General features: G+C 44.5%; 1 protein-coding gene across 5 annotated transcripts in view; it reads left to right on the forward strand.

The window, feature by feature from the left end:
• LOC134349170 (glutamate receptor 1-like) overlaps window positions 1–26,737 on the forward strand; it is a 201,221-nt gene that overhangs the window by 58,068 nt on the left and 116,416 nt on the right. For all 5 annotated transcript variants that reach the window (XM_063053099.1, XM_063053100.1, XM_063053103.1 and 2 more), the window contains one exon: window positions 3,010–3,380. In XM_063053099.1, the coding sequence (XP_062909169.1) occupies window positions 3,010–3,380 (371 nt within the window). The remainder of the gene's footprint in view (window positions 1–3,009; window positions 3,381–26,737) is intronic.

Below are 26,737 nucleotides of genomic sequence, written 5' to 3' on the forward strand. Positions count from 1 at the left end.
GTGTTCTTCAGGGATCAGTGCTGGGATATATAGAAATTATTTAAACAAAAATTGTCGGGTGCCTGATTATAAGTTTGCAGAGAATGCATGAATAGGTGGAGTTTTGGCTAGTGAGGAAGATTGTCAAAGGATGCAGTGGGACAGAGGGTGGTTGAAATTAGGGCAGAGTTTAATCCAGACAAATATGAGGTATAAACATAGGAAACATAGAAAGCCTACAGCACAATACAGGACCTGCGGCCCACAAAGTTGTGCCGAACATGTCCCTACCTTAGAAATTACTAGGGTTACCCATAGCCCTCTATTTTTCTAAGCTCCATGTACCTATCCAAAAGTCTCTTAAAAGACCCTATCGTATCCACCTCCACCACTGTTGCCAGCAGCCCATTCCACACACTCACCGCTCTCTGCGTAAAAATCTTACCCCTGACATCTCCTCTGCACCTACTCTCAAACACCTTAAACTTGCGCCCTCTTGTGGCAGTCATTTCAGCCCTGGGAAAAAGCCTCTGACTATCCACATGATCAATGCCTCTCATCATCTTATACACCTCTATCAGGTCACCTCTCATCCTCCGTCGCTCCAAGGAGAAAAGGTCGAGCTCACTCAACCTGTTTTCATAAGGCATGCTCCCCAATCCAGGCAACATCCTTGTAAATCTCCTCTGCACCCTTTCTATGGTTTCCAAATCCTTCCTCTAGTGAGACGACCAGAACTGAGCACAGTACTTCAAGTGCCGTCTGACCAGTGTCCTATATAGCTGCAACATTACCTCTCGGCTCCTAAATTCAATTCTATGATTCACCATATGCCTTCTTATCCACAGAGTCAACCTGCACAGCTGCTTTAAGCGTCCTGTGGACTCAGACCACAAGATCCCTCTGATCCTCCACACTGCCAAGAGTCTTACCATTAATACTATATTCTGCCATCATATTTGACCTACCAAAATGAACCACTTCACACATATCTGGGTTGAACTCCATCTGCCACTTCTCAGCCCAGTTTTGCATCCTATCAATGTCCCACTATAACCTCTGACAGACCTCCACACTATCCACAACACCCCCAACCTTTGTGTCGTCAGCACACCTACTAACCCATTCCTCCACTTCCTCATCCAGGTCATTTATAAAAACCACAAAGAGAAGGGGTCCCAGAACAGATCCCTGAGGCACTTCACTGGTGACCGACCTCCATGCAGAATATGACCCATCTACAACCACTCTTTGCCTTCCGTGGGCAAGCCAGTTCTGGGTCCACAAGGCAATGTCCCCTTGGATCCCACACCTCCTCACTTTCTCAATAAGCCTTGCATGGTGTACCTTATCAAATGCCTTAGTGAAATCCATATACACTACATCTACTACTCTTCCTTCATCAATGTGTTTAGTTACATCCTCAAAAAATTCAATCAGGCTCATAAGGCACGACCTGCCCTTGACAAAGCCATGCTGACTATTCCTAATCATATTATACTTCTGCAAATGTATTATACCTCTCCAAATGAGGTGTTGCACTTTGTGTGGTCAAATGTAAGGGGAAAGTAAATTTGCCCTTAGGAGCATTGATGTACCGAACCTATCAAAGAGTCTGTTCAACACTGTCATTGTACCAGTCTCCACCACCACTCCAGGCACGCCTCTAGCATTGAACACTTTGACCTTGAGGAAAAGACACTGATTGTGTACCCTATCAATGGCCTTCATCATGTTATAAACTTCTAGCAGGTCTCTCCTCAACCTTTGACACTCCAGAAAGAATAATCTAAGTTTGTCTAACCTCTCCTTATAGCAGATGCTCTCTAATCCAGGCAGCAACCTGGTGAACATCTGCACACTCTCTGCAGGTGGTGTACCAGGATGCTACTGATGGAAGGAGATACAACAGTGGTATTTAACAGGTTTTGAGACAGACACGGAATGGAGACTTATGCACCATGTGCAGGCGGATGGGATTAGTTTGAGCTGGGATCATTGTCGATACAGACTTGATGGGCTGAAATGCCTGTTCCTGTATCGTACTCTTTTGTGTTCTCTGAGGAAGAGACAGTGTTAGTGAGCCACCATTCTGACAAGAAAAATCTCGATTCAGAATCAGGTTTGTGTCATGAAGATGAGAAAATCTGCAGCTGCTGGAAATCCAAGCAACACACGCAAAATGCTGGACGAACTTAGCAGGCCAGGCAGGAGTCCTGCTGAAGGGTCTTGGCCCAATACATTGACTATTTATTCTTTTCTATAGATACTGCCTGGTCTGCTGAGTTCCTCCAGCATTTTATGTGTGTTGTTTGTGTCATGAAATTTGTTTTACAGCAGCAGTACAGTGTAATACATAAAACAATTACAGTACTATATTTATTGTAGCTTGTAGTAAATTTTTAAATGTATTGCAGAGTACCACTGCAATAAAACAAATTTCGTGTCACATGTCACGATAATAAAGCTGATTCTGATACTGATCCTGAGTTGGGGTTCATTGCCCCTCTGCCCGAGGAACTGCCCATCTCCTCTTTCCAGCGCAGTCCACGCAGAGGTCCGGGTGACCATTGTTGGACAGATAGTTGCAAGGGCAGTGTGACAGTGCGCACATGATATGGCAGGGCTCTGGACAAATTCACCAGGTGTCAGGAGCTGTACGCGTAGGGATGAGGTGCCTCTGCTAATTCTGCTGCACTGGGGCAGCAGAGTAGCGTAGCAGTTAGAGTAATGCCTTACGGCATCGGCAATCAGAGTTCAATTCCGCCGTTGTCTGTAAAGAGTTTGTAAGTTATCCCCGTGACTTTTTGCGTTTCCTTCCACTGCTCCAGTTTCCTCCCACATAGTAAAGATGTACAGGTTAATGTTAGTAAATTGTGGCCATGCTATTGTGTGGCATCCCCCAGCACACCCTTGGACTGTGTTGGTCATTGATGCAGATGGTGCATTCCATTGTGTGTTTTGATGTTTTGATCTACTCATGACAAGTAAACTTATCTTTGAACCTTTACTTTCCCTGCTGTGTTTCAGAAAGCTGACATTGCAGTGGCCCCATTAACCATCACCTTGGTACGTGAGGAGGTTATCGACTTCTCCAAGCCTTTCATGAGTCTGGGCATCTCCATTATGATTAAAAAGCCACAGAAGTCCAAGCCTGGAGTCTTCTCCTTCCTGGACCCGCTGGCGTACGAGATCTGGATGTGCATCGTGTTTGCCTACATAGGCGTGAGTGTGGTGCTGTTCCTGGTCAGTAGATTCAGCCCCTATGAGTGGCAGACGGAGGAGTACGAGGAAGGACCCGACACACAAAGCCTTGAGCAGACCAATGAGTTTGGGATATTTAACAGTCTCTGGTTCTCGCTGGGTGCCTTCATGCAGCAAGGATGTGATATTTCACCAAGGTTGGTCCTTACACCTTAACCTCTGCACATTTCTGGTTCCAGTCTGATGTTGATTTCTTTATGTGCTTTTGAAAGTGAATGTTTTTCCAAAAAAAAATTGAATGGTTCGAAATAGGAAGGTTTTTCCAAAAACAAAATGAATGGTTTGAAATAGGAAGTAGGATTGCAATAATGGTAATTATGTGGATGGAAATGAGCACAGACATGAGGGATTCTGTTGTAATCTTTATACTTGTTGGATATCTCATCATCACTGTGGTCTTGAATGTAACAGAATTGGCTGCAGGACCTTTGTTTACTACTTTGGGAATTCAACATGAGAATGCATTACTATGGGAAGAGCCATGGGAAGATGGTGAACGCAGTGTTGGCTGGTTCTGACTCTGTGCTTTGAGCTGGTGCTGCGTCTTGCTCTACTTTCTGCAGCATTTCCTATCAGTGGATCGGGTATAAAAACAGAGTAATCGGGGTAGCCTGGGGTTAGTATTTTCCCAGGGTTTCATCATCGGCCTGCTTGTGAATGGCATCATGGATCGGCAGAACGAGAGGTCTACTACAGTGAAAGGGGCTTGCACATGCCAAGATAAGTATTTTAATGCTTGCTTTGTTCTGTCCGAATAAATGTAGTTTTTGTAGTTCTAAGTGGATCATTGATTGGAGGCTTTCTGTCTGGTTGAGTCAGATCTGAGAACCTATTGTTTGAACAAAACAGGGACCATTGCTTATCTACTGTATTTCTGGACATACACCATTCTAACACAGTAAAATATATAGAGTTAGTGTGGTACACAGCCCTTTAGCACAGTTACCATATTTTGCTGCAGTTTACGGTGTATGATTGATGCATTTATAAATAACATTGCATTGCATTGTGCCTGGGATCTGAGGGAGAGCGAGTGAGGAGGGGTCAAGTAAAGAGCCGAGAGGTTGATTGGTGATAGAGATCCAGGGCTGCACCCATGCCAAGCTTGTCGACTTCATTAACTTTACCTCCAACTTCCACCCTGCCCTCAAATTCACCTGGTCCATTTCTGACACTTCCCTTCCCTTTCTCCATCTCTCTGTCTCTGTCTCTGGAGACAGCTTATCTACCAATGGCCATTATAAACACACTGAATCTCACAGCTACCTGAACTATACCTCTTCCCACCCTGTTACTTGTAAAAATGCCATTCCCTTCTCTCAATTCCTCCATCTCCATCTGCTCTCAGGACGAGGCTTTTCATTCTAGAATGAAGGAGATGTCCTCCTTTTTCAAAGAAGGGGCTTCCTTTCCTCCACCATCAACACTGCCCTCAACTACATCTCTTCCATTTCACACACGTCTGCTCTTACTCCATCCTCCTGCATGCTGCCAGGGATAGGGTTCCTCTTGTCCTCACCTACCACCCCACCAGCCTCCGCGTCCAGCACATAATTCTCCGCCATCTCCGACGGGATCCCACCACCAGGCACATCTTTCCCTCCCCCTGACTTTCTGCTTTCCACAGGGATCGCTTCCTACGTGACTCCCTTATCCATTCATCCCTCCCCACTGATCTCCCTCCTGGCACTTATCCTTGCAAACAGAACAAGTGCTACACCTTCTCCCTCACTACCATTCAGGACCCTCAGACAGTCCTTCCAAGTGAGGCAACACTTCATCTGCAAGTTTGTTGGGGTCATCTGCTGTGTCCGCTGCTCCCGGTGTGCCCTCCTGTATATCGGTGAGACCCGACGTAGACTGGGAGACCACTTCACCGAGCACCTACGCTCTGTCTGCCAGAAAAAGCGGGATCTCCCAGTGGCCATCCATTTTAATTCCACTTCCCATTCCCATTCTGATATGTCAGTCCGTGGCCTCTTCCACTGTCGTGATGAGGCTATGCTCAAATTGAAGGAGCAACACCTTGTATCTGTCTGGGTAGCCTCCAACCTGATGGCATGAACATTGATTTCTCAAAATTCTGGTAACGCCACCCCCTTTCATATTCCCCCATTCTATTTCCTTCTCTCACCTCATCTCCCTACCTGCTCATCGCCTCCCTCTGGTGTTCCTCTTCCTTTTCTTTCTTCCATGGCATTTTGTCCTCTCCTATCAGATTTCCCCTTCTGCAGTCCTGAATCTCTTTCACCAATCAACTTTCCAGCTCTTTACTTTACCTCTGTCCCTTCCCGGTTTCACCCATCACCTGGTGTTTCTTCCTCCCCTCCGCCCACCTTCTTACTCTGACTCCTCAGCTTTTTATCACCAGTCCTGCTGAAGGGTCTCAGCCTGAAATGTCGACTGTACTCTTTTCCATCGATGCTGCCTGGCCTGCTGAGTTCCTCCGACATTTTGTGTGCGTTGTTTGGATTTCCGGCATCTGTAGATTTTCTCATTTGTATTGAGTAGGTACATCTTTGAGTCAATTACAGCCTTGAGTCTGTGTGGATAGGTCTCTATCAGCTTTACACATCTGGACACTGCAATGTTTCCCCATTCTTCTTCACAGAACTGCTCATGCTCTGTCACGTTGCATGAGGATCTCACGTTGTGTGAGTGAGCAGCCCTTTTCAAGTCCAGCACAAATTCTCAATTGGATTGAGGTCTGGACTCCGACTTGGCCACTCCAGGACATTAACTTTGTTGTTTTTAAGCCATTCCTGTGTAGCTTTTGCTTTATGCTTGAGATCATTGTCTTGCTGGAAAACAAATCTTCTCCCAAGTCACAGTTCTCTTGCAGACTGCATCAGGTTTTCCTCCAGGATTTCCCTGTATTTTGCTGCATTCATTTTACCCTCTACCTTCACAAGCCTCCCAGGGTCCATTGCAGTGAAACATCCCCACAGCATGATGTAGCCACAGAGCCTCCACGTGCCTTCTGGCAAACTCTAATCGAGATTTCATGTGAGTTTCTTTCAACAGTGGTTTTCTCTTTGCCACTCTCCCATAAAGCTGCGACTGGTGAAGCTCCTGGGCAAAGCCACTGAAGCTTGTAACTCCTCCAGAGTTGTCATGGGTCTCTCGCTGGCCTCCCTCACTAGTCCCCTTCTTGCGCGGTCACTCAGGTTTTGAGGACAGCCTGCTGTAGGCAGATTTACAGCTGTGCCACATTCTTTCCATATGTTGATGATTGACTTAACTGTACTCCAGGGGATGTTCAGTGACTTGGAAATTTTCCTTTATCCATCTCCTGACTTGTGCTTTTCAATAACCTTTTCACAGAGCTGCTTGGAGTGTTCTTTTGTCTTCATGGTGTAGTTTTTGCAAGTAGTTGGACTTCCAGATACAGGTGTATTTTTACTACAATCAATTGAAACACCTTGACTGCACACAGGCCTTCAAAACCAGATCTCTATTAACTTATTATGTGACTTCTAAAACCGATTGGCTGCACCCGTGATGATTTGGTGTGTCATATGAAAAGGAGTGAATACTAATACAATCAATTATTTTGTGTTTAATAATTGTAATTAATTTAGATCACTTTGTAGAGATCTGTTTTCACTTTGACGCAAAAGAGTCTTTTTCTGTTGATCAATGTCAATAAGGCCAAATTAAATCCACACTGTAGAAGATTGAAGTGTATGCCTGGTGGATATTGAGGCCCAGCATGTCTGTAGCTGTTTAAAATGCGTGCCTCCCTGCACCAGGTAAGTGGGAGGAAGTGGCTGAGGTATTTGTTGAGGACTGTGGCTTTCTGGTGTCCTCTCAGGGTTTCGCTCAGCAGAAGACAAGCTCTGTTGAGGCTGACTGCAGACATTTTTTAGCAGCTCTCAATGGAGTTGTATTTTTATTGACATTCTGTATGGGTTTGTCAATTTGTGTGTGGGAGGGCTGGGCATCAAACCTCGGTGTCGCAAGTGGGGTGGACGCTGGGACTCTTATTACCTGATTGTCATCTTATGTGTGCTTATTCTGAGTGACTGTTGGTCATGTGTCCCTACACCTTAACCCTGTAGTAACGCTGTCCTGTTTGGATGTATGGTTAAATGACAATTAAACTTGAATTGAATTGATCTGGACTGTTGATATTTTGGGTAAAAACCCTGCATCAGGATTTCAGTTATTGTATGAGTACAGTGGTTTGACACGCAAGACAGCAGATGCTGGAATCTGGAGCAACGTAAAAATTGTCGGGGAAATTCGGCTGTTCGATCAGTGTCTGTGGAGGGAAAGGAGTTGTCTACATTTTGGGTAAAAAAATCTTACATCAGTACTGAGGATGGAGAGGGAGATGGCTGACATAAAGAAGAGCAGGGCAGTGGTGAGACAGGGATCAAAGGTGATCAGTGGACTGAAGAGGGTGACACGCAGATCAAACCAGGTAAAAAGAGACGGCTGGAGTGGAAGACAGAGACCTGTTAGATGATGGGGTTCCTTCAGGTGTTCTATTTCCTCCCACATTCCACTTCTTTTAATACGCAGTATTTCTGGGTTTTTTTGCTTGTGTTTTATTCTATTCAATATACGTATACTTATTTATTCTATTTTTTTTTCATCTATATTATATATTGCATTGAACTGCTGCTGCTAAGTTAACAAATTTCATGTCACATACCGGTGATAATAAACCTGATTCTGATTCTGATTCTGACTGGGTTGGGGTTAGTGAGTTGTGGGCATGCTATGTTGCCACCGGAAACACGATGGCATTTGTAGGCTTTTCCCAGCACATCCTTGGACTGTGTTGGTTGTTGACACAAATGGCACATTTCACTGTATGTTTCGATGTACAGGTGGCAAATTGTGTGAAGCAGGTGGAAGTGGCAAAGCAGGGCTGGGGAACGGCAAGGTTGTAAACCTGAGCAGAGGAGACCTGTGGCATTTTGGGGGAAGGTCCATAGTCTGGGGTAAGGATTTCAGGCCAAAGGAATGGCCACAGCGGTGAAGCTGTTGGAGAATGCTGTTTGCTGTATCTACGTGGTAGCCTTTATTGATTCAAGTACCTCCCAAATAATACAAAAGTTCCAAGTAAATTTATTATCAAAATACTTACATCTCACTATATACAACCCTGAGATTCATTTTCTTGCATGTCTTTACAGGAAAATAAACACAATAAAATTCTATTGGCATTTACAGGGAAAACAACAATGCAATAGAATTGTTACAAAGCATTATACATAAACAAAGACTGACAAACAACCATTGTGCAAAAGAAGACAAACTGTGCAAATAAATAAAAATACTGAGAACATGAGTTGTAAAGAGTCCTTGAAAGTGGGTTTGTAGGTTGTGGAATCGGTTCAGTGTTGAGGTGAGAGAATTCATCCATCCCATTTCAAGACCCTGATGCTGTGGGGTACTCCTGTACCTCCCGCCCGACGGTGACACTGAGAAGAGGGCATGGACTGGATGACGGGGTTCTCTGAGATTCCCCTGAACACAACACTTTTCCCTGATACACCCCTCCTTTCTACCCACCACAGTGGACACACATCTCCCATGTTGTGCTCACCTACCACTATGAAGTCTTTTATACCCTCCTGAAGTCCCTCAGCTTCTACAACTGCCCCACTGCTACAGAAGCCCGAGATGCACCATGAGATCTGCAATGTGCTGAGGACCAGGTCAGCAGCATTTGAGACTGGTGACCAAGAAGGTTACAAAAGGTCCAGGTATGATCTCCAGAAAGCCATCTCACAGGCAAAGTGAGAATTCTGGAGTAAACCTGAATCAACAAAAACTGCTTGACATTTGTGGCAGGGCTTGAATGGTATCATCTCTTATAAAGTTAAATCAAGTGACATAGGCGACGTCAGAGCTTTGTTTCCAATTGAGTCCAATGCCTTCTATACTCACTTTCACCTTCAAAATATGGAGGAAGCATCACAGACTCCCACAGCTCCAGATGTCACAGCCTCAGGATAGATTAATGTCCACTTAGAACAGAGAAGAGGAATCTCGTTAGCCAGAGCATGGTTCATCTGTGGAACACGGTCACAGATGGTTTTGGATGCCAAGACATCCAATGCATTCGAAGTAGAGTTTGATAAGTTCTTGCTGAATCAGAGTTTCAAAGGTTACAGGGAGAAAGCGGGAGAATGGGGTTGAATGTGGGGATGTTAGTGCCCGTGATAGTGTCGGCTGAGTTTACAAATCTCTGTTGCTTTTTTCTGTTCTTGTGCATTGGAGCACCCATACCAGCTGGTGATGCAACCAGTCAGAATGTTCTCCACTGTACATCTGTAGACATTTACTAGAGTCTTTGGTGACATACTGAATCTCTTCAAACTCCTCATTAAGCATAGCTACTGGCGTGCCTTGGGAATTGCATCAGTGTGTTGGGCCCAGGATCAATCTTCAGAGATGTTGACACCCAGAACTGGCAGAATCAACACTTCTATTAGCCAAGGTCATTGTTAAATTCTATAACAAATGTTTTAGAATCTCTGTATGATTGTGAAGATTAGAGTTCCCAGAGGATATGGTAAAATGTGAAAAGTACATGGGTGTAGTGGAAATGCTGCAATATGCCTTGGATTTGACCAAACAGCGTAGGCTGGATTCTATCCAGTATTTACTGAGGTAATCCCTCATTGCTTCTCTGCACTGAGAGGTATGGCATAGTTCAACAATCAGTTTTTCACATACCAAGGAGAATCCGAAACTGCAGTATTCCCTACCAAATATACTGTGACTATCTTTTCTGACACACAAGTCCATCATTTCTGCTTTACATAATGAGACCTAAATCCAGTCATTGACTACCTATATACTGTGGAGTACACCAAACCCTTTTTTTTGTTTTTTTTCTAGACCAGTTATTCATGATATTGAGTAGTGGGATGTGTATCATAAAGGAATACACTGAAGGTGTGACTGTGTGAAGAACTAAAGTATGTGTGCTTAGTTCCTGCTGTTGAGACCAAGGGCTGGTAAAGTGCTTGATCCAGTTTTGTGCATGAGTGGATGCATAACTGTCTCTTATGTTCCACTGGATCAGCAGCCTCTCTCTCACTGCATTACCCAATAGGAAATCCATTGTTGAGTTTTCACCCTTTGATCTGTCAGTAACAAAAAATAATCTCCTTGCTCGTTGCTTAAACTGCAGAGAGATATATTCAGCTCTCATTTGCTGCTTTGTATGCTGGCCTGTTAGATATGTCATAAATGTACTGTGGTGATTCATACTACATTTTGCTCTTTCATGGAACAGGCAGGATTATCAAAACCGAGTAGAATTTAAAGTGTATACACCCCGAACCCTGGTTATCCAGTATACAGAGTGGGAGTTTCAAGCCATTCGATGTCTGTATCACGTTATGAGTGGATACTCGCTCATCATTGCGTTCATGAGCTGTGAGGTAATGTTACAGCTATATACGACTTTGGTCAGACCCCAGTTGGAGTACCTTATTCAGTTCTGGTCACCTCACTACAGGATGTGCATACTATAGAGATACTATAGGAGATGCAGGCAACTCATTCAAGGAGTTGCCTGGAATGGAGGGTTGAGTGAAAAGCCTTTTCTCCTTGGAGTGAAACATAGAAAACCTACAGCACAACACAGGCCCTTCGGCCCACAAAATTGTGCTGAACATGTCCCTACCTTAGAAATTACTAGGGTTACCCATAGCCCTCTATCTTTCTAAGCTCCATGTACCTATCCAAAAGACTCTTAAAAAACCCTATCGTATCCGCCTCTACCACCATTGCCGGCAGCCCATTCCACGCACTCACCACTCTCTGTGTAAAAAACTTAACCCTGACATCTCCTCTATACCTACCCCCAAACACCTTAAACCTGTGCCCTCTTGTGGCAGCAATTTCAGCCCTGGGAAAAAGCTTCTGACTATCCACATGATCAATGGCTCTCATCATCTTATACACCTCTATCAGGTCACCTCTCAACCTCCGTCGCTCCAAGGAGAAAAGACCAAGTTCACTCAACCTGTTTTCATAAGGCATGCTCCCCAATCCAGGCAACATCTTTGTAAATCTCCTCTGCATCCTTTCTAGGGTTTCCACATCCTTCCTGTAGTGAGGCGACCAGAACTGAGCACAGTACTCCAAGTGGGGTCTGACCAGGGTCCTATATAGCTGCAACATTACCTCTCGGCTCCTAAATTCAATTCCATGATTGATGAAGGCCAAATCACCGTATGCCTTCTTAACCACAGAGTCAACATGCGCAGCTGCTTTGAGCATCCCATGGACTCAGACCCCAAGATCCCTTTGATCCTCCACACAGCCAAGAGTCTTACCATTATACTATATTCTGTCATCATATTTGACCTACCAAAATGAACCACTTCACACATATCTGGGTTGAACTCCATCTGCCACCTCTCAGCCCAGTTTTGCATCCTATCAGTATTAGATCAGATTATTAGATTATGAGAACACGCAGTCCTCTTTTATTGTCATTTAGTAATGCATGCATACAATATCCCACTGTAACCTCTGACAGCCCTCCACACTATCCACAACACCCCCAACCTTTGTGTCATCAGGAAACTTAGTAACCCATCCCTCCACTTCCTCATTCAGGTCATTTATAAAATTCATGAAGAGTGAGGGTCCTAGAACAAATCCCTGAGGCACACCACTGGTCATCAACCTCCATGCAGAATACGGAGGATGAGAGGTGACCTGATCGAGGTGTATAAGATGATGAGAGGCATTGATCGTGTGGATAGCCAGAGGCTTTTTCCCAAGGCTGAAATGGCTAACACAAAGGGGCATAGTTTTAAGATGTTTGGAAATAGGTACTGAGGGGATGTCAGAGGTAAGTTTTTCACACTTGACCCATCTACAACCACTCTTTGCCTTCTGTGGAGTTGCCTTTAGTTGGAATTTAAAAACTTCCCAGTTACCCAACTTCCCACTCACTTTTGCTACCTTCTATACTCTTTCCTTGGCTTTTATGCAGTCCTTAACCTCCCTTGTCAGCCATGGGTGCTCAGTACTGCCATTTGTTGCAAAGTTTGCAGATGATAATGAAAATAGGTGGAGGGGTAGGTAGTTCTTGAAAGTAGAGAAGCTATAGAAGGATTTAAACAGATTAGGAGGTTGGGTGAAGAGGTGGCAGATGGAATACAGTGCCGGGAAGTGTATGGTCATGCATTTCGGTAGAAGTGAAACTGTTGACTACTTTCTGAATGGAGAGAAAATACAAAAAACTGAGGCACAAAGGGACTTGGGAGTCCTTGTGTAGGATTCCCTCAAGGTTAATTTGTAGGTTGAGTCTGTGGTGAGGAAGGCAAATGTGATATTAGCATTCATTTCAAGAGGTCTTGGACAAGAGGGCACAGCCTCAGAGTAGAGGGGCATCCATTTAAAACAGAGATTAAGAAAAATGTAGAATGTAGGGAGGAGAATGTAGGGAATGTAGAAAATTGTAGAAGTAGGGAGGAGAAGATGGTGACGCGACACAGCTCGCAGCGGCCACTCCGATGGTGATGTCTGTTATTTGTCAAGTAGGGTGCTGTGCACAATCCTGATTTGATGGAGACGGACGTGAGAGTACAGAGGAACATCTGGTGAAACTTCTGGAAATGCCTGCTTTGCTGCTGCTGCTACTGTGTGGTCCAGAATCTCCGGAGAAGAAGGCCCTGAGTCCTCGGCTTTGCTTGTTGCTTGGCGGCCGGGGCAGGGTCGAAGTGCTCGGCGGAGGATGGTGCTTGGAGAGGCTGGTTGGAGGCTCGAAGTTTTCGGACGGACTCAGAGTCCGCTGCGGTCGGGTGCTCCCAATGGTGCTGCATCGGCAAGTTGGCGGCGCTTGGAGGTTCATGGCAGCGAGAGTTTCTCCTTTCTACCGTCTGCGTGAGATGATGAGGCTATTGGGACTTTGAGACTTTTTTTTTACCGTGCCCATGGTCTGCTCTTTATCAAATTACGGAATTGCTTTGCACTGTTGTAACTACATGTTATAATTATGTGGTTTTGTCAGTATTAGTCTTGGTTTGTCCTATGTTTTCTTGTGATATCATTCTGGAGAAACGTTGTATCATTTTTTAATGCATGCATTTTAAAATGACAATAAACGAGTACTGAGTGTCCTCATAATCTAAAAATCTAAAAAATGTACTTAGGCAGAAGGTGGTGAGTTTGTGAAATTTGTTACCACAGGCAGCTGTGGAGACTGGGGTCATATTTAAGGACTAATGAAGCGTCTTGGCCCAAAACATGGAATGTATTCTTTTCCATAGATGCTGTCTGGCCAGCTGAGCTCCTCCAACATTTTGTGTGTGTTGTTCAGATTTCCAGCGTCTGCAGATTTTCTCTTGTTTGTGGATGTGGAGAGGATGTTTCCTGTGGTGGGAGAGTCTAAGACCAGAGGACACAGCATTTGAATAGAGGAACATCCTTTTAGAATGGAAATGAGGAAGAATTTCTTTTGCCAGGGAGTGGTTAATCTGTGGAATTCATTGCCACAGGCAGATGTGGAGGCCAAGTCTTTATGTATATTTAAGGCAGAGGTTGATAGATTTTTCCCGCTTGGTGGTGCCATAACATCAGCGCCGGACTCCGGAGCGAGGGTTCCCGAGTTCGAATTCAAGTCGGGTTGAGCGTTGAGCTGACAACTCGGCCTCGTGAAAACAAGAGTAGCTTGCTACAGAAACACTGTCAAAAGACGGTGCCCCAATAACTCCACTGCCGAGTTAAGGGCTATTCTTCTACTTCTTCTTCTTGATAGATTTTTGGTTGGTCATGACTTGAAGGGATACAGGGAGAAGGCAGGAGATTGGGGCTGAGAGGAACAATGGATCAGCCATGATGAAATGGTGAAGGAGACCCAATGGGCCAATTGACCTAATTCTGCTCCTATGTCTTATGGTCTTATATACACAGATTGATTGTATGTCCAGTGTCTGAACTTAAGGTGACTCTGGCAGGAAATGATAAAGTGATGGTGGTTGGGGGTGTGGAGAGGTGGGTTAGTGAGTCGAGGTGTTGATCAGCCTTACTGCTTGGGGAAAGTAACTGTTTTTTGAGTCTGGTGGTCCTGGTGTGGATGCTATGTAGCCTCCTCCCAGATGGGAGTGAGACAAATAGTCCATGAGTAGGGTGGGTGGGATCCTTCATGATGTTATTGGCTCTTTTTCAGCACACTTCTGTATATATGTTCTTGATGGCATGTAGGCTATTGTTGGTGACGTGGTGGGCAGTCTTGACTATCCGTTGTAGAGCCTTCCTGTCTGCCACAGTGCAGTTTCTGTACCGTGCAGTGATGCCACTTGCTAGGATGCTCTTTACTGAGCATCTGTGGAATGATATGAGTATCGATGTGCATAGACCCACTGTCTTCAGCCTTCTCAGAAAACAGAGGTGTTGGTAGGCTTTCCTGTTTGTGTAGAATGTGTTACTTTTAATTGTACCATGGTTCCACTAGAGCGTCTCGTTCCCTGAGATGAATGGTTAAGCTGTTCAATATTTCTGTATGAGTTTGTTGTCTTACATGGAGGAATTTATCAAAGACCATCCATCAATGTCGGCTGCTCTACAGAGAGTCTTGAATTCTGCCTTTACAGGGCAAATCTCTCTGTTCCTCTCTGACAGTTTTACTCACTGGGAAATCGAGTAAATCCTCTTAGCCACTTAATCAACGTTCTGCAGCATGGCTTACAGAATTATTGCACTATTTTATGGAATATTCAAAACCCTATCTTACACGGGCATTTGTGTGTCCAAGATATGTAGTGAAGCTTTTCATTGACAGTTTTATGCACGCTTGTCGTTTTAGTCACTGACTCTACCTGCCATTCAATGTTCATGGAGACACAGTTTACTGGATATCACCATTAAATGCATTATTAACTTGGGAATGCATGTATCACTGCTGTTTGCTGACACACACCAGAAAAGGCTGGTTATTTACTCTCTTGACTTTACCAGAGCTCATTTTTGAGTTTCATACCAAGAGATACGCTGACGTCTGACTATTTCATACACCATTAACTATATGGTAGTCTATTTTCTATTTTTTAAAAGTCTATATAAAACCTATAATTCCCTGGATAATGCATCTTATTGTATAATGAAGGTCATTCTGTGTGTATCACTGAGTATTCCAAGGACAGTAAAACATGCTTTATGCACTGAGGTGCATTTAAGACAGTAGCAGCATCCACAATTTTGTATTGAGATGTCTGCAAGGTAGTCTATAATTTGCACTGCAATGCTTACATATTCCAAAACCCACCATCCATTGTTTTAGAGGGGAAAACTAGAGCCTGTTTTACACATGAACAAATAGATAAAGTCCAGTCTCGTGTACTAAGGATTGTAAAAATAAGCCTTTCCCACAGACTGAGCAATGGTAAATGTCTGCTTCTCAGACACTCAGGAATGAAAAATATCTGCCTTTCCGACAGACTGAAGGATGTTCAATTTCTGCACTTCACACACACTCTGAGGAATAATCAATGTCTGCCTTTCTGCCAGACAGGAATATTCAATGTAGGCCTTTCTCACACACTGAGGGATATTCAGTGTCTGCCTTTCTCACACACTGAGGGATATTCAGTGTCTGCCTTTCTCACAGAATGAGGAATGTTCAATATCTGCTTTTCTCACACACTGAGCAATGTTCTCTGTGACTTTCTCACACAGAGAGAAGTACAATGTCTGAGTTTCTCAAACACTGAGGAATGTCCAATGTCTCCCTTTCTCACGGACCAAAGAATGTACAATGTCGGCCTTTTACCACACTGAGGAAAGTTCACTATCTGCCTTTCTCACAGCCTGAGGAAAATTCAATGTCTGCTTTTCTCACTCACTGAGCAAAGTACAATGTCTGCTTTTCTCACACACTGAGGAAAGTACAGTGTCTGCCTTTCTCACTCCCTGATGAAAGTACAATGTCTGCCTTTCCCACATACTGAGGAAAGTACAGTGTCTGCCTTCCTCACAGACATAAAGATGCATGCCACCATCCAGGGTTGTTGATGGGGAACAGGAGATATATGAGATAGAATCATGAGACGTATTTTGGACTCACTTGCTGTTCGAGGTGTTCAGAAATATTCTGTGGCCTGGGAACAATTTGGACCTGAGGAGAGATGCTGGGTGCCCGAAAGAGTCATCTTTGATCCAGCTCTCAGCCTTGACTACAATCATCATCTCTCCAAGCAGTCAGAGCTCTCAGGAGTCGGCCGTCGGGTAGGGGGTCCTGTTACGACGCACACTCATCCTTGCACACTTCCTGGTTTAGACACTCTAGTTCCTTGGAGTATGGATAGCTGGAGTATCCCCTTTAAATATACAGGACAGTCCCCCTAATTGGCAATAATGTGTTGGTTGCCAAGGACTGAGATTCAGTGCTTAATTGTAAGCCTACCCATGATTTTGCCTCATGTTTGATTTGTGTTCGGATTCTCAATCCAGGTTAAAACTATGTCTTGATCCCAGCCTCGGATACTCCAGCATTTGTGTCCAAGCCATCCTCTTCAAAGACCCTCATCACGCTCTTTGGCTAAAGAAATTCCTCCTCATCTCCTTCCTTAAAGGATGCCCCTCTATTCTGAGGCTGTGTCTCTGGCCTGAGAGTCTCCTATCATAGGAAACATCCTCTCCACATCCACTCTATCAAAGCCCTTTACTATTCAACAAACTTCAATGAGGTCATTTCTCATTCTTCTAATCTTTAGCGAATACAGGCCCAGAGCCATCAAATGCTCTTCAGATGACAAGCCATTCAACACTGGAATCATTTTCGTTAACCTCCTTTGAACTCTCCAGTTTTAGCACATCCTTTCTAAAATAAGGGGCCCAAATCTGCTCACAATACCAGTGCTTTCTAAAGTTTCGACATGGTTTCCTTGCTTTTACATTCTAGCCCTCTTGAAATGAATGCCAACATTGCATTTGCCTTCCTCACCATAGACTCAGTCGGCAAAATAACCTTGAGGGAATCCTGCACAAGGACTCACAAGTCCCTTTGACCTATTTTTTTTGTATTTTCTCTCCATATAGAAAATAGACAACTCTTTCATTTCTTCTACCAAAGTACATGACCATACACTTCCTGACACTATAATCCATCTTCCATATATTTGCCCATTCTCCTAATCTGTTTGAGATCCTCTGTAGCTTCGCTACTTCCTCAAAACTACCTGCCCCTCCACCTATCTTTTACTGTTCGATATACAGGGAGTATACAACACTGTCCCTCCTGTTCGATATCTGGGGAGTATACAACACTATCATTCCCGTTCGATATATGGGGAGTACATATGTCTGCCATTTACTGTTCGAAATATAGGGAGTATGCAACACTGTCATTCCTGTTCGATATTCAGGGAGTATACAAATCTGTCTTTTGCTGTTTGATATGTGGGTAGTATACAACTCTGTCATTTACTGTTTGATAGACTGTAAGCAATATTATAATTCAATCATAATATGATTGAATTCACACTGCAATTTGAGAGGGAGAAGCATAAGTCACATGTATCAGTATCGCAATGGAATAAAGCGAATTACAGAGGAGCTTGCCCAAGTAGATTGGAGGAGGATACTGGCAGGGATGAAGGCAGAGTTGAGATGGATGAAGTTTCTGGGAATAGTTCACAAGGCACAGGATAGATATGTCCCACAAAAGAAGTTGCTCTCAAATGGCAGGTGTAGGCAACCATGGGTGATGAAGGAAGTTAAGGACTGCATAAAAGCCAAGGTAGCAAAAGCTAGTGAGAAGCTGGATGACTGGGAAGCTTTTAAAATCCAACAAAAGGCAACGAAAAAGGCTATATGAAAGGAAAAGATAAAATATGAGGGCAAATTAGCCAATAATCTAAAGTAGGATACTAAAAGATTTTTCGTTTATATAAAGAGTAAAAGGGAAGTGAGAGCAGCAGGCCAGGCAGCATCTCTAGGAAGAGGTACAGTCGACGTTTCGGGCCGAGACCCTTCGTCAGGACTAACTGAAAGAAGAGCTAGTAAAAGGGAGGGGGAGGGGAAGATCCAAAATGTTAGGAGAAGACAGGAGGGGGAGGGATGGAGCCAAGAGCTGGACAATTGATTGGCAAAAGGGATATGAGAGGATCATGGGACAGGAGGCCCAGCGAGAAAGAAAAGGAGGAGGGGGGGAAACCCCAGACGATGGGCAAGGGGTATAGTGAGGGGGACAGAGGGAGAAAAAGGAGAGAGAGGGAAAGAATGTGTGTATATAAATAAATAACAGATGGGGTACGAGGGGGAGGTGGGGCATTAGCGGAAGTTTGGGAAGTCAATGTTCATGCCATCAGGTTGGAGGCTACCCAGACAGAATATAAGGTGTTGTTCCTCCAACCTGAGTGTGGCTTCATCTTTACAGTAGAGGAGGCCGTGTGTAGACATATCAGAATGGGAATGGGACGTGGAATTAAAATGTGTGGCCACTGGGAGATCCTGCTTTCTCTGGCGGACAGAGCGTAGGTGTTTGTGTGAATGCTGTGTGATTTACTGCCCCAGGCAATTGACTGTCAATAAGAAATAAGATAGTACACTGCATACAATAGATAAGAAGTATATTAAAGAATGTTAATTTAAGCAAACATTTATTAAAGGAAAGAAAAAAACAAAAAGGGCCCATTATACTTAAACAGTCACATGTGCATGGTGGAGATCAAATTTTGAATTGTCTGTAATTCATTCACTGGACCCTTGGTCTGTGTGAAATCACACATCACCTTCTGAATGTTGCTCGAAATCCATCTTTAACAAATGGGATCACCCACAGGAGTATTGGTCCTTCCTCAAAGCCATTCATCTGCACAAAGCACTTTGCACAACAGGTATGGCATCCTCCACTGTCTTCTCCCAGGTCCTACCAACAAAGACCTCTCCCCTTAGTGTTCTCTCGAACCTTCTTCAAATTCTGTCTTCCTGATTGGCTGACTCCACATTCCTAAGGTGAACAACAAAGCCTGTTATCCCAGCTCAAACCCAAACAAGCTGAAAGCAGAACAGCCTGCTCTTACAGAAAATGAAATACTACAGCATAACAGTAGAAATCTTAACCTGGACATTACATATATATGGGGATTACACTTGCATCATTCACTGGGGTGCTCTCTTTCATTAGCTGTTGAGGTAACTGTAGCCTTTGAGCAGGAGCAGATATCAGGTGGTGCTCAATCTTCATCCAGTGTTTTGACCCTTAACCACTACGCATTCCAGTTGGTGGGTCTGCAGTGGTGGCTAAATCACTGCCCACCTACTCCTGTCTTCTATCTCAACTTCATCTCCAGCAAGAGGCTCTTCCTGCGAGCTGCTTGGTTCTGGCTCTTTTCAGCAAGGCCCAGCGCAGACAGCAACCTCCATGCTGACCTTGCCAGGAACCCTCTACATCCGATCTCCATGGGGAATAGCCACGTTTGCTATCCTTTGTCCCTGCACTCCTGGACTAAAGAGCTTCAGAGCTTCAGAGCTTCAGAGCTTCAGAGCTTTCCTCTTGTGAGCCTCCTCACATCCTTCCTCCCATGGTGACTTTCTTGTCTTTGGTGGACCACGGTACGATGTCTGCTCGAAGTGTGGTTTGCACCTGGTTGTAACGTGGGCTGAAGTGAAGCATAGCTAAATCCTCCTAGGTAGCTAGTGATCATGACTTGCATTACTGGTGGGATATGGTAGTTATCCAGGCCAACCTGGATAAGGACATGTGGAATTAATCCATAGCAGTTGGCTAGATCTAAAAGACAACTGTTAGGTAGCCTTTCTTCTGCCTGGCCTCATGGATCAATTGGCTGATCACTGAGATGTGTTTAAGGTGCCCAGAAAAACCCGGGATGCCATCTTTCTGGATGGATGTGTTGATATAGTGGTTCTCCAATAAGTAAGAGGTCAGCCTTCTCGCAAGCACCGAGAAGAATATCTTGCACTCCCCACTGAGGAGGGAGATTGTCCTAAACTGGTTGATTATGGAGGAATCTTCTTCCTTGGGAACAAAGCATCCTTCAGCCATTTTCCAATTTGGCAGGGTAGAGCCTTTGGTCCAAATCCACCTCGTTTTCTTCCACAGCCTCTGGAGGAGTTTTTGGCATTTCTAATATACCTTGTAGGCTATACCACTCAGTTGTGGGAGGCAGATGACTTTGTTCTCCTGAAGATATCCTGGACCTTCTGCCACGCTGGCTCTGCCATGTTCAGCACAGTTGCTGGGATCCTTGACTGGGGGACTTTTGGATTGAATTCTAGTCCCTGATTCCTACAGCGATCACCGTGTGATTCCAGCAGAAATTCTTCCACCTCCTGCTTTGGGCTGATTGGGGTGCCAGATTTTCGCTGGCTGAGATGAACCCTGGTGAACCTGAATGGGTTTTTAACAAATTGCACTCCCCTCTCTTTCTCACTTCTTCACTTTCGCCACCGCTCCACCCTCCTGAGCTTGCACAGTTGTTCCCGCAGTTTGTTGGTTAGATCTTTGATACCTTCTTTTTCATCAGGTGCACTGTTTTTGAATAGTTTGTTCAGGGTCTTTAGCTCGCTTCGCAGGTGGCTAATTTCCCTTTCCTTCCTATTTGGTTGCCGTGATTGTTCCAGATCCCCTTTCTTTTCCACTGGGGCAAATCGCTCTTTAGCAAAGTTGAACACAATGGCTGTGAGGGAGTCGATTTTCCTGTAGACAGGCCCGGCCAATGTAGATTCCAAGATGCAATCCAGGTCGTCATCGAACTGCCTCCAAGATACATTGTCTGATGATCTAGGCCAACTGATCCTCTTTCCTTGATGAACGGATTAGCATGTCAGAGCGGGCACTCACTTGGTCTTTGCTTTGGCACCGGGGCAGCTCGGGTGCGGAGAGATCTTCAGCCCTGCGGGGTGCTTCCTGAGTGGAGTTCTCCATCGTCTCACCGGGTGCCAAGTCCGTGCGTTGCACCTGAGTCACCTTTGTTCCACAGCTGGACCTGCCTTGTTGTATTTTGAGGCCTTTGATGGTTTTGCAGATTTTGCTGCAATTGCACTTTGCAATCAATGCCTCCCTGGTCAGTGTTTTTTGTTTGAGCCTTCTCATTATCGTATTTCAGTCCTGGCCATTGCTGTTATGTTCGTCCAACTGAGTCTCTCGTTCCCCCCACCCACCCCTCCGGGAGACTCTGGGGGTACGGTGTACTTAGTTCACCCAAAGCTTCTATGGTGCCATCTTGCAAGTGCTGCACACAAGGTTGCTAGCCTTGTTGTTAGCCTTGTATACCCAGTCTTTCCTGGAGTTCAGGTGTCTTTCAGAACTCTGTCATGCACTCTTCGATATACGGGGAGTATACAGCTCTGTAACTTACTGTTCAATATACAGGAAGTATACAACTCTCTCAATTACTGTTCGAGATATGGGGAGTATACAACCCTGTCATTTACTATTTGATATATGTATTTTTCATCAGTCTTCACTGTGGAAAACACCAGCAGTGTGGTGGAAGTTCCAGGTCTCGGGGGGCACGAAGTGTGTGAAGTTACCATTACTAAAGAGAAGGCTCTTGGGAAACTGAAAGGTCTGAAGGTAAATAAGATACCTGGTCCAGGTGGTGTACACCTCAGAGTTCTGAAAGAGGTGGCTGAAGAGATCATGGAGGCATTAGCAATGATCTTTCACGAATCACTAGATTCTGGAATGGTACATGGAGCTTAGAAAAATAGAGGGCTATGGGTAACCCTAGGTAATTTCCAAACTAAGTACATGTTCGGCACAGCATTGTGCGCCGAAGGGCCTGTATTGTGCTGTAGGATTTCTATGTTTCTATGGCTCTAGAAGACTGGAAAATTGAAAATGTGACTCCATTCTTGAAGAAAAGAGAGAGGCAGAAGAAAGGAAACTAAAGGCCAGTTAGTCTGACCTCAGCGGTTGGGAAGGTGTTGCAGTCAATTATTAAGGACGAGGCCGCAGGGTAGAAAAGGCCATTCAGCCCATCGATTCTGACAAATGTTGGAATTCTTTGAAGAAGTAACAAGCAGGGTGGACAAAGGAGAATTGGTTGATGTTGTGTACTTGGTTCTTCAGAAGGTCTTTGACAATGTGTCCCGCATGAAGCTGCTTAACAATCTATGAGCCCATGGTACAGTATTACAGAAAAGATTCTAGCTTGGATAAAGTACTGACTGATTGGCAGGAGGCAAAGGGTGGATTAAAGGGAGCCTTTTCTGACCAGCTGCAGGTGACTAGCGGTGTTCCACAGGGGTCTGTGTATGGACCGATTCTTTTTACATTACATGTCAATAATTTGGATGATGGAATTTATTGCTTAGTTGCAAAATTTGCAGACGATATGAAGATAGGTGGAGGGCAGGTAGTTTTGAATAAATAGAGAGGCTACAGAAAGACAGACAGATTAAGAGAATGGGCAAAGAAATGGCAGATGGAATAGAGTGTCAGGAAGTGTATGGTCATGCACTTTGGTAGAGTAAGTGAAAGAGTTGACCTTTTACCAAACAGAGAGAGAATACAAAAACCTGAGGTCCAAGGGGACTTGGGAGTCCTTGTGCTGGATTCCCTAAAGGTTTTTTGAGTCTGCGGTGAGGAAGGTAAGTGCAATGTTAGCACTCATTTCAAGAGTAAATAAAAGCAAGGATGTAATGTTGAATCTTTATAAAGCACTGATGAGACCTCACTTGCAGTGTGGTGAGCAGGTTTGGGCCCCTTATCATAGAAAGGATGTGCTGGAACTGGAGACGGTTCAAAGGACGTTCATGAAAATGATTCCAGGATTGAATGGCTTGTCTTATGAAGAGCATTTCATGGCTCTAGGCCTGTATTCACTAGAATTAAGATGAATGAGGGGTGACCTCATTGAAACTTATCGAATGGTTAAATGCATTGATAGAGTGGATAGACAGGGTTCATACAACGCTGTTATTTACTGTTTCATACACAGGGAGTATACAACTCTATCATTTACTGTTCTATACACGGGAGTATACAACTCCGTCATTAACTGGTCTATACATAGGGAGTATACAACTCTGTCATTTATTGTTCGACATATAGGGAGTATAAAACTCTGTCATTTACTGTTTGATATATGAAGAAGATACAAGTCTTTCATTTACAGTTTGATATGCGGGGAGTATACATCTGTCATTTACTGTTCGCTTGTATGAGGAAAATACAACTCTGTCATTTTAGTGTTTGATATATGGGGAGTATACAACTCTAATTTGCTGTTTGTTATATGGGGTGTATTTTATACTACCATTTACTGTTTGATCTACAGGGAGCATAAAGCTCATAATACACTGTTTGATACACAGGGAACATACATCACATAGAAACATAGAAAACCTACAGCACAATACAGGCCCTTCGGGTCACAAAGCTGTGCCGAACATGTCCCTACCTTAGAACTACCTAGACTTTACCCATAGCCCTCTATTTTTCTAAGCTCCATGTAGCCATCCATGACCCTATTGTTTCCACGTCTACCACCACCACCGGCAGCCCATTCCATGCACTCACCACTCTCTGCGTAAAAAACTTACCCCTAACATGTCCTCTGTATCAACTTCCAAGCATCTTAATACTATGCCCTCTCGTGCTAGCCATTTCAGCCCTGGGGAAAAGCCTCTGACTATCCACATGATCAATGCCTCTCATTATCTTGTACACCTCTATGAAGTCACCTCTCATTCTCCGTCACTCCAAGGAGAAAAGGCAGAGTTCACTCAACCTATTCTCATAAGGCATGCTCCCCAATCCAGGCAACATCCTTGTAAATCTCCTCTGCACCCTTTCTATGGTTTCCACATCCTTTCTGTAGTGAAGCAACCAGAAGTAAGCACAGTACTCCAAGTGTGGTCTGACCAGGGTCCTATATAGCTGCAACATTATTTCTCAACTGTTAAACTCAATCCCACCATTGATGAAGGCCAAAGCACTGTATGCCTTCTTAACCACAGAGTCAACCTGCACAGCAGCTTTGAGTGTCCTATGGACTCGGACCCCAAGATCCCTCTGATTCTCCACACTGCCAAGAGTCGTACCATTAATACTATATTCTGCCATCATATTTGACCTACCAATAGAACCACCTCACACTTATCTGGGTTGAACTCCATCTGCCACTTCTCAGCCCAGTTTTGCATCCTATCAATGTCCTGGTGTAACCTCTGACAGCCCTCCACACTGTCCACAACACCCCCTAACCTTTGTGTCATCAGCAAATTTACTAACCCATCCCTCCACTTCCTCATCCTGGTCATTTATAAAAATCACAAAGAGTAGGGGTCGCAGAACAGATCCCTGAGAAACACCACTGGTCACCGACCTCCATGCAGAATATGACCCGTCTACAACCACTCTTTAACATTAAAGAATGGACAGGTAAAACATTTGCGGTGACCCAGGCTCTGGTACACAACTGCGACAGATGGAACCGACTGGTGCAAAGCTTGTCATGACGGCGCCCTGATGACTCCACCAGGAGTTAAGGGTGCAAGGCAAGACAAGGCAACCACTCTTTGCCTTCTGTGGGCAAGCCACTTCTGGACCCACAAGGCAATGTTCCCCTGGATCCAATGCCTCCTTACTTTCTCAATAAGCCTTGCATGGGGTACCTTATCAAATGCCTTGCTGAAATCCATATACACTACATCTGCGGCTCAACCTTCATCAATGTGTTCAGTCACATCCTCAAAAAATTCAATCAGGCTCGTAAGGTACGACCTGCCTTTGACAAAGCCATGCTGACTGTTCCTAATCATATTATGCCTCTCCAAATGTTCATAAACCCTGTCTCTCAGGATCTTCTCCATCAACTTACCAACCACTGAAGTAAGACTCACTGGCCTATAATTTCCTGGACTATCTCTACTCCCTTCCTTGAATAAGGGAAAACATCCGCAACCCTCCAATCCTCCTGAACCTCTCCCATCCTCATTGATGATGCAAAGATCATTACCAGAGGCTCAGCAATCTCCACAGTAGACTGGGGTACATCCTGTCTGGTCCCGGTGACTTATCCAACTTGATGCTTTCCAAAAGCTCCAGCACATCCTCTTTCTTAATATCTACATGCTCAAGCATTTCAGTCCACTGCAGGTCATCCCTACAAACACCAAGATCCTTTTCCATAGTGAATACTGAAGCAAAGTATTCATTAAGTACCTCCGCTATTTCCTCCGATTCCATACATACTTTTCATTCGGTTCCATACATACTTTTCCATTGTCACACTTGATAGGTCCTATTCTCTCATGTCTTATCCTCTTGCTCTTCACATACTTGTTGAATGCCTTGGGGTTTTCCTTAATCCAGTCCGCCAAGGCTTTCTCATGGCCCCTTCCGGCTCTCCTAATTTCATTCTTAGGCTCCTTCCTGCTAGCCTTATAATCTTCCAGATTCATATCATTACCTAGTTTTTTTGAACCTTTCATAAGCTCGTCTTTTCTTCGTGACTAGATTTACAACAGTCTTTGTACACCACGGTTCCTGTATCCTACCATCCTTTCCCTGTCTCATTGGAATGCAGAACGCCACGCAAATATCCCCTGAACATTTGCCACATTTCTTCGGTACGTTTCCCTGAGAACATCTGTTTCCAATTTATATTTCCAAGATCCTGCCTGATAGCCTCATAGTTCCCCTTACTCCAATTAAATGTTTCCCTAACTTGTCTGTTCCTATCCCTCTCCAATGCTATGGTAAAAGAGATAGAATTGTGATCACTATCTCCAAAATGCTCTCCCACTGAGAGACCTGACACCTGACCAGGTTCATTTCCCAATACCAGATCAAGTACAGCCTCTCCTCTTGTAGCCTTACCTACATGTTGTGTCAGGAAACCTTCCTGAACACACTTAACAAACTCCACCCATCTAAACCCCTCGCTCTAGGGACATGCTAATCAATATTTGGGAAATTAAAATCTCCCACCACAACAACCCTGTTATTATTACTCCTTTCCAGAATCGGTCTCCCTATCTGCTCCTCAATGTCCCTGAAACAATTGGGTGATCTGTAAAAAAACACCCAGTAGAGTTATTGACCCCTTCCTATTCCTAACTTCCACTCGCAGAGACTCTGTAGACAACCTCTCCATGACTTCCTCCTTTTCTACAGCCGTGACACTATCTCTGATCAACAGTGCCATGCCCCTTTGCCTCCCTCCCTCTCCTTACTGAAACATCTAAAGCCTAGCACTTGAAGTAGTCATTCATGCCCCAGCACCATCAAGTCTCTGTAATGGCCACAACACCATAGGTCCATATGCTGATCCACACCTTAAGCTCATCTCAACTTCTTTCCTAACTCCCTGTAGTCTGTTTTCAGGACCTCCTCCCTGTTCCTACCTATGTCGTTGGTACAAATTTGTACCATGACCTCTGGCTGTTCTCCTTCCCACTTCAAGATATCGTGGACGCGATCAGAAACATCCCCAACCCTGGCACCTGGGAGGCAGACTACCATCCGTGTTTCTTTCCTGCATCCACAGAATCACCTGTCTAATCCCCTAACTACAGAGTTCCCTATCACTATTGC

Source organism: Mobula hypostoma, chromosome 7 (genome assembly GCF_963921235.1).
Source record: "Mobula hypostoma chromosome 7, sMobHyp1.1, whole genome shotgun sequence".
In the NCBI taxonomy this organism is placed as follows: Eukaryota; Metazoa; Chordata; class Chondrichthyes; order Myliobatiformes; family Myliobatidae; genus Mobula; species Mobula hypostoma.